Consider the following 14,938-nt stretch of genomic DNA (forward strand, 5'->3'; position numbering starts at 1 on the left):
ACTGGTACTGGATACCATATGGCATTAATCCATATCATATCTACCACTTATCATGCATCATTCCTCATATGAAAGTGTGGATAAACACTGAAAATATTATGTGCATCCCATATGTCTGAAACTAAGCAAAACACTGTGCATCTTTTTTTTTTTCAGTTTTCTCAAAGCACCAAGTCTACAATTGGTAACAGCTTTAATGTTCTAAAGGCCTGTTAAAGATCGCACTTACAGGGGGGAAAAAATAAACTTTTTACCCATTCCATTATCCAATAAATCCACTGCAATGCCAGCACTGGTTTGAGACAGCTAATGAAAGCAAAGCCATTACAGTGTACTCCAGTTATAACGAAGTCCTCCGGACCACCAGTTTTCTTTCATTACATCGGAATTTCGTTATAACCGAATAAACAATAAGACACAAAGAGTGCATGATTTTACGGCCTGAATTTCCACTTTGTTGTAACCGGAATTTCGTCATAACCATGTTCATTATAATGGGAGTGCACTGTACTGCTCTGAAGAGAAAAACACAAGTATGCTAGTGACTGAAGTCAATTTTCTACGGATGCTTGATGAAACTCTCATCCTGCTGTTCTAAGCTTAAAGGGTGTGTACAGTTCTGGTCGAGGTGAAGATTTAGCTTTTAACGTTTAGTGAGATATTCAGAAACCACTCTATGAGATGTCAAAGAGCATGCAGTTCTAAGGGGTATCAAAAGTTTATTCGATGAAAATCGGTTTTGAAATGGCAGAGATATTCAAAAACAAGGTGAAACAAAGAGATACTAATAAAGTTGGGGCATGTCGCCTTTTATTATTAGCACTTTTTTGGATATCTCAGCCATTTGACAACCAATTTTCATCAAATAAACGTTGAATCCTTCTTGAAATTACATGCTCTTTCATATTTCATAAGAGGCTTTTCATTATCTCACTTAGGAATGTTCAAAACATGAATCCCTACCTCAACCAGTACTGTACAATCCCTTTAAAGGCATAATTTACCATAATTTGCAGATGAAACAAAAATCCAGCATTAGTGCTTCAAAATAGTTCTAACATGTGAGTTAGGGGTAGATAAACCAATGTAAAAATTTGAACCAGTATAATCTATGTTAAGTATAGTTAAATAATAAAATGTGAACAATAGTTATAATGAAAATTTTCCAAACTAAACCGTCTACAGGTATGGTTTAATGAGAAAAACAGTGCTTTATATTTTAGGCTTTATTGCAAAAATCTTATACAGTAGGATGTTTTGTGATACAACTGACATACATGTATGCATCAAATGTGATATCTTGAACATTTAAGTTACTGTTCCCAAGGGAAAACAAGACCTTTAAAGGTGAAATCACCAACATAATATTGAAAATTACTTCAATGACAGTTGTTAAACAATAGCAAAAGCTCAGTAAAATTTTCAGTAACATCCATCAAATATTGAGAATTAATGATCATTTAATAAAGATATACACATGTCAGCCTAGATGGTGTTTTAGCTCAAAAACAGGTCTTTGGGACACATGATTCATGTCACCTGCATTTGTTACAACTCTGGCTTTACTTTGATTTTTGCATTATGTATTTTCTTTCAATAAATTTTTAAGAAATACTGCCAATAGCCCTTTTTTTTTTGTATCGATCCAAATTAATGAGGATTCCAACTTGGGGAACCTTACTACTGATGGTTGTGTAACATCTGGGAGCAATGTATTTTGAGAAGTAGCATTATATCAGAGAAACAAATCTGTCCCAAATTAATGAAAATCAGTCATAAAATAATGATAGGAGTATCTACAGTAAGATCCAATGGCACCAGTGACCTTTTCCTGAACCCTAAACCACATGACTGTCACGTCAGCTAAACTCATCCTTCATATTTTCACTTGTCTCAACTTTGCAGCAAAGGGTAAACATAATTACTGAGATCATCTTAGATCACAGTATCATGCATATATTTGGAGAGAGCCATGAAGGGAACAATTACACCATGTTAAAATGACAGTTTGAACACCTAGAAATTCAAATGTTTACAGATCATGCAGAGTTGCACACTAACCCATATTTTCTACTGGTTTGACCTGTCTCTTAGACCAGTAAGGGCCCAGTTTTTCTATTTTTTACTACTAGTAGTCCATTCCTGAAATTACAGTGATTTTTTACTGGTCAGGGACTGTCAGACCAGTGCCAGTGTACAGCATTGGATAATGTCAGTGACATGATGCTGTCATGAGGTTGTCATAAAACATCACATTGGCTGTTTTATCACCTTCCACACGGGTGCTACTGGAACATCACTTGTACAAATTTGCCTTATATGCCAAAGCTGCTGCTTCTGTCTTCCTCTTTATATTCTACAAACGTTGGAACAGGAAATGTACTTACGTACTACTTATATGTACAAAAGAGTACGGTACCAGATTGCAGTAAATGTCTGTGATACAGGTGAGGACTATGCTACATTTTATGAGACAGGCTTCAAATGTGACAATGTTGGTTTTGAGAAATGACATAAATCAAAATGAAACAGGTGACCTGTCGCACACTTTTACTTGGACTTCTCTTTCCGTTTCCCTGCTTTCCTTGACGTCACCTGCGTACTTTCTGGCTGTTCATAGACACGCGGCTCTAATCGCGGCTTCTGCCATTGCACCGGATTTCTTCTGTACATTGGCCATGGCGGCAGTGTCAACTTGAAAAGATTAAAGAAAATTAACATATATTAACAGATGTGAGTACTTTGAGCATCAAGGCGGAATGATGCCATACAGGAAGTTATGCTATCACTAAATCACTATTATCACCATTATTGCTATCTTGTCATATCTATCTTATCCTTTCATATTCTTTCAGTTAAGGACAAGGGGAAGTATGACAGGGAGAAAAACTCTTCTCTGCAGACATTTTGTACTGTATTTCTTTTTCCCATATCAAAATAAATCTTAATTTCAGAATGTGACCCTTTGCCTTTGTTCTTAATCTTACCTTTAACAAATATAACAACAAAGTGCTCTGTTATAGTTTCAAGTACAGTTAAACTCGCCTAAGTCGACATCGCATATGTCGAATAATCGCGCAAGTCAATGATTTTAAAAAGTCCCGATTTTTCCCCATTGACTTACGTGTATTAATTCACTCACAAGTCGAATTTTGTACGTCGAATACTCGCCTAAGTCGATGAAATTCCAAGAACACTTTCACGGAAAAACCATTAAATTCACTGTGCCTAAGTCGAATAAGATTTTATTGTGCAATAAATCACTGTCAAAATCACGAGACGCCAGTTTTTGTTTACATAAGAACTAGCCCGACCAGACAGGTGACAAAAAAATGATCTAAAGTATCAAAATTCAAAGCGATCGCATGCGATTGTTGAACTCTCTTCGTGTTTGGAGGTCCGCTGGTACAGCGGCTGTCGCGCTAGCGCTACGTACGTACAGCGACTGGGCTGTGTATAGTTGGGCGTACAGCGACTGGGCTGAGTATAGTCTGTGTATGTTTGCAGTCTGCGCTGTGCAGTGGATGGATGAAGCTGCTGAGTTTTCAAAGCGGAAAGTAGGGGGAAAGTTACGGGCACGGGTAAATCAGAATTACACCTCTATCTACATGCATTTCAAGCCACGGTATGGTAAACTGGATATCAATCACTGCTCAAATATCGTTCATATTCACTTCCCCAAGGTTCAACAAGGGTGTAAAGTAATCGGACCTGTGCTAATACTAATGCACTGTCCATGCAATGTTAGCCGCGGGCCTGCCGGGCGACCCGTGCTGCGGCACACCTCTCCAGCTCTCGGCTCCAGAGTAGACAACATACATACATACATAATGTACGTGTGGTGTAACTGTTGTTAAGTCGATTTTTTTTTTGACTTACGCACAAGTCGAAAATCGCCTAAGTCGATGTGTTTTGCTCAGTCCCGAGAAGATCGACTTACGCGAGTTTAACTGTATTCTAACGTCTATTAAAGGCATTAAAATAGCTCTGCACTCTTTTTTTTTTTTCAAATATAAATTCTGCAAAGTAAACTTCTATCAGGTAAAAGAATGCAGTTGAATTAATACAACTTGACTCAACTTACAATGCAAGAAAGCACAAATCCAGCACCAAGAATGTAAACGGTTTGCACAAACTGCTCACAGACGTAACCCCAGATGAACCCGACAACCTTTTCAGAGGAAAGGGGAGGCAAAGAATACAAAAAAATGATTGTGCACTCTTACAGTGACCATCATAATTTTTCACTTTAAAATCATAATCAATTATTATGAAACTTTACAAGATTAAGTATGTCTACGGATACATGAGGATGCAAACAAGTTAAAGAAGCAATGGAATAGCACACAGAATTTAACAGGAAAAATATACATGTAATGTATATATAAGTATCTACAACAGCCTAACAAAAATCAATATTGGTCATCAAAAAATTGGAATATCATATACTATATTCACATATCTATATCTGTTCTTAAAAAAAAAAATGCTATGGTGTCCAAACTGTGCATATACAAACATTAATGAAAAGGAAAGATGAAAGGCAGGCAAATCTTTTTTCCTTTCATGTTTGTTTCACACTACATTCATGTGTTAGGCATTAACAAAATAATTGTAAGATATATCATGGTATCCTGTTATTTCCAGTCAATATATAGGCAATTCGCTGGTTGTCTCACAGTAAATAGGGAACAATTTGGGTAAGTAAACAAAGAATGGACAGTCATAACATGTATACCTTAAACTTCGACTATAATCAATAATTCTTATTTCCACCAGAGCCCTTATAAACAATATTTACTTTTGAGGCACACTAGAATATTGCTTACTAAGGAATAAAGACACAATTCTATTGCAATCATCATTAAAGGGACTGTACATTACTGGTTGAGGTGAGGGATTCATGTTTTGAACATTCCTAAGTGAGATAATGAGAAACCTCTTATGAAATATGAAAGAGCATGTAATTCTAAGAAGGATTCAACGTTTATTTGATGAAAATTGGTTTTCAAATGGCTGAGATATCCAAAAAAGTGATAATAATAAATGGCAACAGGCCACAACTTCATTGGGATCTCTTTGTTTCACCTTGTTTTTGGATATCTCAGCCATTTCAAAACTGATTTTCATCAAATAAACTTTTGATACCCCTTAGAATTGCATGCTCTTTGACATCTCATAGAGTGGTTTCTGAATATTTTGCAAAACATTAAAAGCTAAATCCTCGCCTTGACCAGAACTGTACACACCCTTTAAAGGCTTAGTGCAATTTTCCTTTTATTCTTGCTAAAAGACTACCTGATATAAAATGGAACTCATGCTCACTTGTTTCTGTAATAATATGATATGGAAGGATGCTTGGACCTCTAAAATTTAACATAAAACCATTTAATTGTAAATACAGAAATAAAAGGTAGATGTGTAAATACAAATATAAATGCACATCCTCCTCCTCATCATCATCTTCATTATAATGCAATAAGGAATGCAAAATGAAAGGATAAAATGATTTGAACACAAAAATCTTCACAAAAAAGTTTTTTTGAATATATATGTGTGTCTTTACTGGATTTATCATATTGAATTGAATTTTGTTACTTAATGTTAGTACATTGTACTCTCTAAAAAGCTCCTCATCTGAATCAGCTTACCGCAAACAGGACTATGATGGCTTGGAAAATCTGTTCTGCAAGTTTCTGCCCTTTAAAGTCCTGATGCAAAAATGAAGCAGGGAAATAAGTACAAAGGTTAGACATTTCAATGATGAAATGAAAGTTTACATAAATGAAAATCAGAAATCTTCACTGTAATGACACTGTATCTTTCACAAGCTCAGGTTCTGTGCACAATGGGTACAGAGGCAAGCCTACCAGTTCTATCAAGCACACAACACAAAACGATTGCCCATATGGCATTACTGTAGATAAATCATTCTCTTGATGCCTATGAATCACATTAGATAAAGGTAGCCATAAAAAAAAATGTGGTGACAGAAAAATCCATCTGTATGGAGGAGTCTTTTATTTTTTGACTTTATAGGATCTCCTCCATCGAAGGGGATTCCTTGAAGCCAGATGCAGTTTCCACAGAAGGTATTCCCGATGACCAGATACAGACCAATCTTTCGGTCAACGTGAGAATGCACTCCTTGGACCTACAAGTGTACATGCAGATGATGTAGAACCACCAGAGATTCTAACTAATTGGCATACAGGTTACTTTTACTAGGTTCTATACTAGGTCTAGTACCCTCGGTAGAAAAAAAAAAATCAAGACATTTGCTGCAACCTGCACTGTGTTTCACATTTTGCATTTTGTACGCATTTTTTATCTCCACCAGGGAAGGAGGTTAAAAGATCATTGATCAGTGTTGCCTATTGGTCTGTCTGTTTGCAAAATGACTCAAAAAGTTGGGAACTGGTTTGAATCTAGTCTAGACTTGCAAGAAAAGTTTATAAGGACACAAGGAACAGATGATTAAATTTGGGTAGTGATCCGGGGATCATGGGTTTTTGAAGGATATTTTATCTTTTGGCATACCAGTACTGAACTTGGGAGTTCTAGCAGCGTGTACTAGAGCATTACATACTTGCACTGAGTATAATAAAGTGCATGCTCCACTCAGGCAAGAGCTGGAAGCTGATTACGTAAACAAAAGCTGGGGATTCACATGTACACAAATTAGCGGGTTACAAAACTCGAGTTTTGTAACCTGCTACCAAACTTGAGTTTTTTGCACATGAGGACACAAAAAACCCTGAAAATGAGCGCGATCAGCAGCATGATGCTAAACCCAAGAAATCTTGCTCTTATTTCTGAATCTGCGTGCTATCTTCTAATTTGATCCACCGGTATGTGTGAACTGTCGGGTTTAGAAACTTGAGTTTCTATATCTCATCATTCAATGCGCACATCACAACAGCGAGGGCTCCGCGAAGAGGTCCTTAACCGCTTTTGCTCACCACAACAACAGCACACGAATCATATCACTTGTGATGCACAAAATCAATGGGCAAAGAGAAGTGCAGGCAGTGAAGCGCGCTGTGCGCTGTGTGACCCAATTTGCAAGTTTGGCAATTATCTCGATCGGCAATTTAATAGCAGGTCATTTCTGTACGTGTGAATGGTTGCAAAAAAAATCAAGTTTCCGAGCGTGAAAGCTAACCCGCTAATTTCTGTCCGTCTGAACTGTTGCAAATGAAACTCGAGTTTCCGAGCGCGCTCCGTAACCCGCTAGGCACTATTTTGTAGTTTTTGTACGTGTGAATGTAGCTAAAAAAGGTTTCAGTCTTATGGGAAACTGCGTATACAAATGCATTGCTGGCACGTTGGCAGAGGTCTGCGTTTTCCGAGTGCTTTTATTTTGCTCTCTTTAAATTAAATGTGCAATTTACAATCGAGACAATCGCAATGCCAATGTGTTCATATTAAACTTACATGAGAAGTGAATTATATTTATATTAAAGTTAACCAATGCAATACTGATTTCACCGTTTTGGCAAAATAGTTTTTTAATCTTTATGGGGAAACTAAATTTCCAGAAGTAGTGCCTAGGCCTAATAGTCCTTCGTTACAAAATTTACATTTTAAAGATAATACAAAGTTTTGGTACCTCAAAAGTTTCCCTGAATTTCCTTGTCTTAGTTTGTGTTTCAGGTTAAAGTACCTTTCATATAACTAACACTGTGAGACTTACTCGCCCAAAGTGCTCTCATGTCTTAGTAATCATGCAATAATGGTTTCGTACCAGAGCCGTCACGGTACCGCGGTACCGCGAGAATCAATATACAGTACACGTATTGAACGAAACCATTACTGCATGCATGATAACTGCGACCAGCAGCCCAATACGCATAGCTAACTGCGACCAGCAGCCCCATACGCATAGCTAAATGGGGCTGCGCATTGTAGCATTCAGGATCACTACAGATGTAGTATCGCGGGTAAATATCAACTTAAAATCCAAAAATTTCTTCAATTTGAAGACTCACCAGTTAAGTTGAAGTATTGAAAACAGGCTTCGGGCAACGTTTGGTTCTGCCAATAGTCCCTTTCTGTTCGAATTGATGACTGAATGTGACTCGGTCAAGAGGACCTTGGGAGAGCTACACTGAATCGACGGCCAGCACATGCGCACACAGACATCTTATCCGTTCATGGATTTGAAATTTGCGCTGACCGTCAATTCAGTGTAGCTCTCCCAAGGTCCTCTCGACCGAGTCACATTCAGTCATCAATTCGAACAGAAAGGGACCATTGGCAGAACCAAACGTTGCCCGAAGCCTGTTTTCAATACTTCAACTTAACTGGTGAGTCTTCAAATTGAAGAAATTTTTGGATTTCAAGTTGATATTTACCCGCGATACTACGTCTGTCGTGATCCTGAATGCTACAATGCGCAGCCCTATTATGCTATGCGTATGGGGCTGCTGGTCGCTACTATGCGTATGGGGCTGCTGGTCGCAGTTAATGCATGATTACCAAGACTCCACAGAGTACAGGGCAAGACATGATGAGAGCACTTTAAATATTTTGGGGCGAGTATTACAGTCTTAGTTAAATATGAAAGGTACTTTAACCTGAAACACAAACTAAGACAAGGAAATTCAGGGAAACTTTTGAGGTACCAAAACTTTATATTATCTTTAACACTGCAAGACTAACAATAAAGCTGGGAGCTGCTTTCCCCGAGAAGATGGCACTGCTGCCATATTGCCAATGCATTGCACGTTCTAAGATACCACCAAACAAATTGCAATATATGGGACTACGATACAAAAGTGGCAGCTCAGCCTTTCATTTAGCTTACCATATGTGTCGGTATACTGTCTAAAAAGCCCATTTTCTAAGATTCTCCCAGATAACCACAATGAGGAGAACACAAATACAAGAAGCGTTTGATTAAGACCGCAACTGAATGTGTATGGCTTGATGTGTAAGGCTTGATCTTCCGCAGTGGTAGAAAGTGTCCGCCTTATCTGGCCCGTCCGTCTTAGCTTCGCTTGCAATTGCATGCTTCGCTTTTTTTGAGTGACATGACGTGTTGAAAACCAAAGATCCATTTTGATGGTCGATCCACTCAATATTTTCTAGTGCATCGTTTTAGTTATAGCGCCATCATGTGTCTGAGGAAGCTTTGCCAAAGTTGCCTGCATAGTAGTCATATTTTTTATCTTATCAATATTTTTTTTCTGTCTCCTACCTTATGGATTAGTTGCGTTCATTGGATGAATGAAATGAATATAAAGAATATGTTAGTCACTTTTCAGCTACTTACCTTTCTCCAAGGAGCTTATCAGAAGATCACAATGTAACCACTGGAAGACAAAGAGACATGATAACTGACGTATTAGATACGAGAATCAAAGGCATAATTTACCATTTTCAGATGAATAAAAAAACCAGCATTGGTGTCTTAAATAGTTCTTACATGTGAGTTAGTGATAGAAACAACCACTGTAAAAAAATTGAATTAGTAAAATTTATGTTGAGTATTTTCTAATACGGTATACAAAATGTGAACAGTATAGTTATCCTAAAAATGTTTCCAGACTAAACCGTCTACAGTTATAGTCTATTGAGAAAAAATATTGATATCTCCTTATGTTTTAAAACTTTATCACAAAAAATTTATATTGTAGGATATTTTGTGGTACAACAGACCTACACATATGCATCAAGTGTGATATCTTGAACATTTTTAAATCACTGCTCCCAAAGATAAACAGTACCTTTAAAGGGATCGTGTAGTTTTGGTTGAGACCTAATTTCATAATTTTCTAACATTTTTGGTGAGATAATGAGAAACCTCACATGAAACATGAAAGAGCACGGGGTCCTACTAATTGACGCAAACTGATGCAAACTGACGCAAACTAATGCAAACTCAATGCAAACTCAATACAAGCTCAATGCGAACTACTACTAGTAATTAATGCAAACTAACGCAAAAAACTAATTAATGCACACTATAATACAAACCGTTTGCGGTGAAAATTAGGGTGAATTACAGCACCTGGACCTGGTTCTTCCTAGGCCACTTAGTGGTCTCGAAACAGATATCGATCAAGTAAATCCATCCTATCGAAGAATGACGAACGTCACGTTTACTTCAGTACTTTAATTGCTACATTCAACAAAAGCTCGGAAAAATCATTTTATAGAAATATCATTAAATTCATTTTTTTTATCAAACAGATGTCGTTTACGCTTTATTTTGCTTTCAAAATTCAGAAAATGTAGAACAGAAGGAGGCACGGAAATACGGATTTTAATGATCGATCATTAAAAGACGAAATAAGAATTAATGCGAACTCAACGCAAACTCCAAGACACAACGCTATCCTATCTGCCTATGTAAAAACCACGTATATCGATTGCAAATATTGGAAAATGACACCCCTTAATATTAGGTGTTACAAAAAACAATTCCAACTTTGATCCTTAATAGTTCAAAAACTATATCAGATAACGCTGGCATTGATATGAGCAATAGTTGAATAATTTACAATTTTGTTGGAGGCAATTTCAAAATGACAGCATAATACAGTTTCATTAAATGAAACATTAATTTTTTCAGATAGTTTTCAGATTTTGCTCTATTTTCAACCCTCTGTACAAAACTTTAACTTCGCACAGAAGTCAATTGGTGTGTATGGGAGTGTGTAGTTGACACCCAGGCAATGGTCCTGGACAATGACCTAGGATTTGAAAGCTACATTATTCATGAGAAATCTCACTAGTCTTTATTCATTCTGAAATGTGGTGTATGCAAGCACGTGGAAACATGTACTTACTTCTTTCATGTGCATGCATTTCACTCTTTGCTAGGAATTCAAACTAGCAGTACCCAGGCAATCCATCATGAATAATTAATAAAGCATTCATGTGCCTTGGAGCAGAGCTCTGAACAGGTGGTGTCCAGGTCCATTGTTCAGGGTCATTGCATGTACACACCCACATACACGTCATTATAGTTCTTGTGTAAAGTTCAGGTTTTGTACAGAGGGTTAAAATGTGACCAAAATCTGAAACCTAACTTTGAAATTAATCATGGATTTCATAACTGATATTGGTTTTCATACTCAAATCACCTCCAACCAAAATGTACACTATTCAGCTATTACTCACATCAATGACAGTTTTATCTGATATATAGTTTTCGAGCTATTAAGCATCAAAAGTGGGAAATGTGGGTTTTTGTGTTTTTTTGCAACACCTAGATATACTAATTTATGCAAACTCCAAGATACAACGCTATCCTATGTGCAAATCACCTATAACGATTACAAATATCGAAAAATGACACCCGATGTATAAATGCAAACTCAATTTCCAGTATTAAAATAACCTAAATCGATTATGAATATCGGGAAATTACACATCGAAACACTACCTGTATATTACAATGTACTGAAAATTCCAAAACAAAAAGTTTTTCTACCTGAAAACTACCTACATCAATTACAAATATCGGAAAATAACACCTCGATATTAAAGAAAAACCCCGATATTATATAAAGGACAAATAAAACGAGACTCACAAAACACTATTACTTTCCTGTATCAATTTTTCACTCTTGCAGAAGCTCAAATTTAATTAGCACCAGACAGAATAACAGTTTCCAGCAAGAGTAGGGTAGTGATGTAGAGGAAATTGTAATTCCCAATGTTAAGAACTCTCGAATTTTCAAGCGGGAGCTTTATTTTAAGAAATACTTCCAACACTTCAATGATTCGCAGTGATATTTTTAAACAAATTCCGTAGGGCAAATCGGATCCCAAATTGCCAATTGTTTCTGGAAGATATAATCACATTCCTAGAAATTAAAGATTTTGTACCCATTGCAATAAGAATAAAATTGGTGATTAATTTTTCATTGCAGCCTCATAAATGAGCAGGGACAGAAATACTTAATAAGATATCATAGGAAATACCCAAAATGAAGATGGATCAATTATTTATTGTGAAAAGAGGGCTGTCCTTTCTAGTTAAACCAAGTTGTAAAGTTTATAGTGAAATATGTTTAGATGACTAATATTTTTTCGACCTTTTCTTAATTCCTACATAACCCTTTTTACAACCTGTGCCTTATCTGCAACATGTATCCCACTCTCCCCCATTCTCTTCCTTTCTCTTCTCGCTGTTGTGTCCATATTTCATGTAATATTTATTCGACCAAGTAAAGAAAATAGGATACATATCATAAACATTTCAAACATGAAACAAAACCAGAATGAACATTACAAAGGAATACCCTGAAACTGTATATGTCACACAAAATGAAAATGAAATAAATGGAGCCAAAATGAGGGTCAGGGGACACAAAAGTTATTTACTATTGCCCGTAGACATGTGAACCCACACATGTTACCCTAATCGTATGTATACATTTCTGTACGTTTTTACGGTTTTTTATATTTTCTTTGTTGTCGTTGTTGTTTTTCTCAATCATATGTTACTCATATTTCTTTTGTTAATTTGTCCAAGGAATTTGTCATCAGCTTTGTGTCCTTCTTACTGTTTCCTCTTACTCTTTATTTATCCCCTCTCTCTCTCTCCCTCTCTCATCTGTCGTCATATTTTCTTACCTCCCTTGTTCACTATATCGTTTATACGTATAAAGCATGTGTTTCTGTACATTCTTCTTTGTTTCTGTTCATCAATCGTATTTCACTCTTATTTACTTTATTATAGTTGTTTGTATAAACTTATGGTTATTTGCAACTCTGTATTATTGAAGTAATAACGTGAAATATGATTTTAGATTGGACTCCGATAGCCAGAGTATGGGTTGTTGAGTAAAATGCATGAACTTTCAACTTTCGACTAATCACAGTCCCGCAAACACGTCATGAAAGGAAAGTGTCGGTCGATTAACAGATCGTGTAACGCAAACTCCCGAGCGCATTAGATCGATTTTCTTTATAATATCTGATTCCTACAAATTGCTGCCAATTACTGTGCCGAAACGATGGAATAATAGGTAATATCAATATTGATAATTGACTTATATTTGTATGTTAATACTTTCATGAATGCTTGTTCACAACAATAGGTAAAACAAAATTCACCGTCTATAGGATATTGATTGATTGATTGATTGATTGGTTGATTGATTGATTGATTGATTAATTCTATTCCCTTTCGATTTGAAATTATTTCCACTTTGTGTTCGCTAGCACAAAAACAAACAGAATTGACTTACAATGATTATACAAGAGCATTTTTGTCCTTTTTCTGGACGTACAAAAAATGATAAAGCACATGATACTTTTACAACAGAAGAGCATTTATAAAAGAGTCAAAGGGGGAGCCTATACGCAGCTTGAATTTCCTGGGCCCGCCAAAATAAATCACATCGTTACTTTGATTGAATTGATCTGAATTCATTTCCACTTTGTGTTCACAAGAACAGGAAAAAATGAGTTACAATGATTATGAAAAAAAAAGGAAAAATTTATTTTTTATGTAAAAACCACAATAATCTCAAAACATGTTCAAATAACATACACGCTTGCAACAAACCGTAAATAACTAGTGGCCATGAGAACCTAAGTGGAGGAGTCTAAATCAAAAGCACAGTCAGTATATTAGATAGGCCCCTGAAAAAAATCCCATTATAACAGAACCGTAATTTCCACAAAACAACAACAACTACTACTACAACAAGGTATTCGTACCTTTTAAAACAAGCCAATAACTATAACAACTGAAACTAAAGCCCCGCAATGATAACAGAAAATGAGATGGAAGGATACGGAAACAGAAGGAATAGATGAGACAACTTGAGATTAGAAGGGAAAGAAGAGATGGAGAGGGGAGCTGATATCGAACAGAAGGATTTAACATTTCAAACATAACATTGTTGTGATATTTGGTTCCTAAATTGTCTCTTGAAATAAATGATAGACTGCCGATGCGTTAAAGTTGCATATGAATTGGTTAGTATATAAGTATTCTTTGTATGTGGGGTTTTGTTTAACCTGATGTTATGAACAAACATTGATAAAAGTACTAACATACAAAGGCAACTATTAGTATACCTAATGTGGTTTTGATTGTTTCGGTACAGTAATTGTCAGTAATTTGTGGGGAAACAGATTAATTTTACAACCAACTGCGCTCAGGAGTTTGCATTTCAGAACCTGTTAATCGATAGACACCTTCCTTTTACAAGTTTGCAGTACTGTGATTAGTGGAAAGTTAAAATTTTATTTCCTTCACTATAACCCATATTCTTGGTATCGGAGTCCACTGTAAAGTCATATTTCAATTCAATAATACAAACAGAGTTGCAAGTAACTTTGCCAATATACAAAATAATTATAATTAAGTAAATCAGAGTGAATTACGATTGATGAAAAGAACCAAGGAAATGTACAGTAATACGTAATATAGGCCTATATACAATACACGACCCCATGAAAAAAAAAGAAAGAAGGAAAATATGACGAGAGAGAGAGGCGGTGGGAGAGAAAAATAGGGGAAGAGAAAGAGTGAGAAGGACACAAAACTGATGACATGAGCACAGCTGTACAAATTCAGAATGAAAGAAATACGAGTCACGTATAGTTAAGAAAAACAAAAAGGGAAAATAAAAAACCCAAAGACGAACGGAAATATATTCATATTTAGTGAACAAAGAATGAAGGAAAAATGGAGACGAGAGAGACAGGGGGAGAGTGAAAAGACACGTTACAGATAAAAAAAGTCACAGTCTGTAAAAAGGCTTATGCAGTAACTAAGAAAAGGACGAACATGTGTCATTGTATAACCACAAAACTTTGTTTAACTATAAAGAACTGCCCTCTTTTCATACTTTCAACAATTAAATGATCCACCTTCATTTGGGATATTTTTCTGTGTTATCTTATTAAGCAGGTCTATTTCTTTCGCTGTTCATTCAGAGGCTGCAATGAAAAGCTAATAGAATTC

At 36.1% G+C, this 14,938-nt stretch overlaps 1 protein-coding gene across 1 annotated transcript; it reads right to left on the reverse strand.

The window, feature by feature from the left end:
- Positions 1-1,624: 1,624 nt before the first annotated feature.
- On the reverse strand, positions 1,625-8,977 carry LOC139735903 (signal peptidase complex subunit 1-like). The gene is made up of 4 exons (XM_071646659.1): positions 8,810-8,977; positions 5,652-5,711; positions 4,085-4,171; positions 1,625-2,694 (listed from the first exon to the last, which is right to left on the reverse strand). The coding sequence occupies exons 1-4, from the start codon at positions 8,840-8,842 to the stop codon at positions 2,551-2,553; spliced, it is 324 nt and encodes a 107-aa protein (XP_071502760.1). The 5' UTR covers positions 8,843-8,977; the 3' UTR covers positions 1,625-2,550.
- Positions 8,978-14,938: the final 5,961 nt, after the last annotated feature.

This window comes from Diadema antillarum, unplaced genomic scaffold (assembly GCF_040938485.1).
Source record: "Diadema antillarum isolate AM-2024a unplaced genomic scaffold, OU_Dant_1.0 seq00000604_RagTag, whole genome shotgun sequence".
NCBI classification, from domain to species: domain Eukaryota; kingdom Metazoa; phylum Echinodermata; class Echinoidea; order Diadematoida; family Diadematidae; genus Diadema; species Diadema antillarum.

Coding starts and splice junctions, on each gene's coding strand:
- LOC139735903 (XM_071646659.1), bottom strand. CDS start 8,842: ATGGGCTTTTTAGACAGTATACCGACACATATG. Junction 5,712..8,809: donor ACAGTATACCGACACATATG/GTAAGCTAAATG, acceptor TTTTTGCATCAG/GACTTTAAAGGGCAGAAACT. Junction 4,172..5,651: donor CCATCATAGTCCTGTTTGCG/GTAAGCTGATTC, acceptor TCCTCTGAAAAG/GTTGTCGGGTTCATCTGGGG.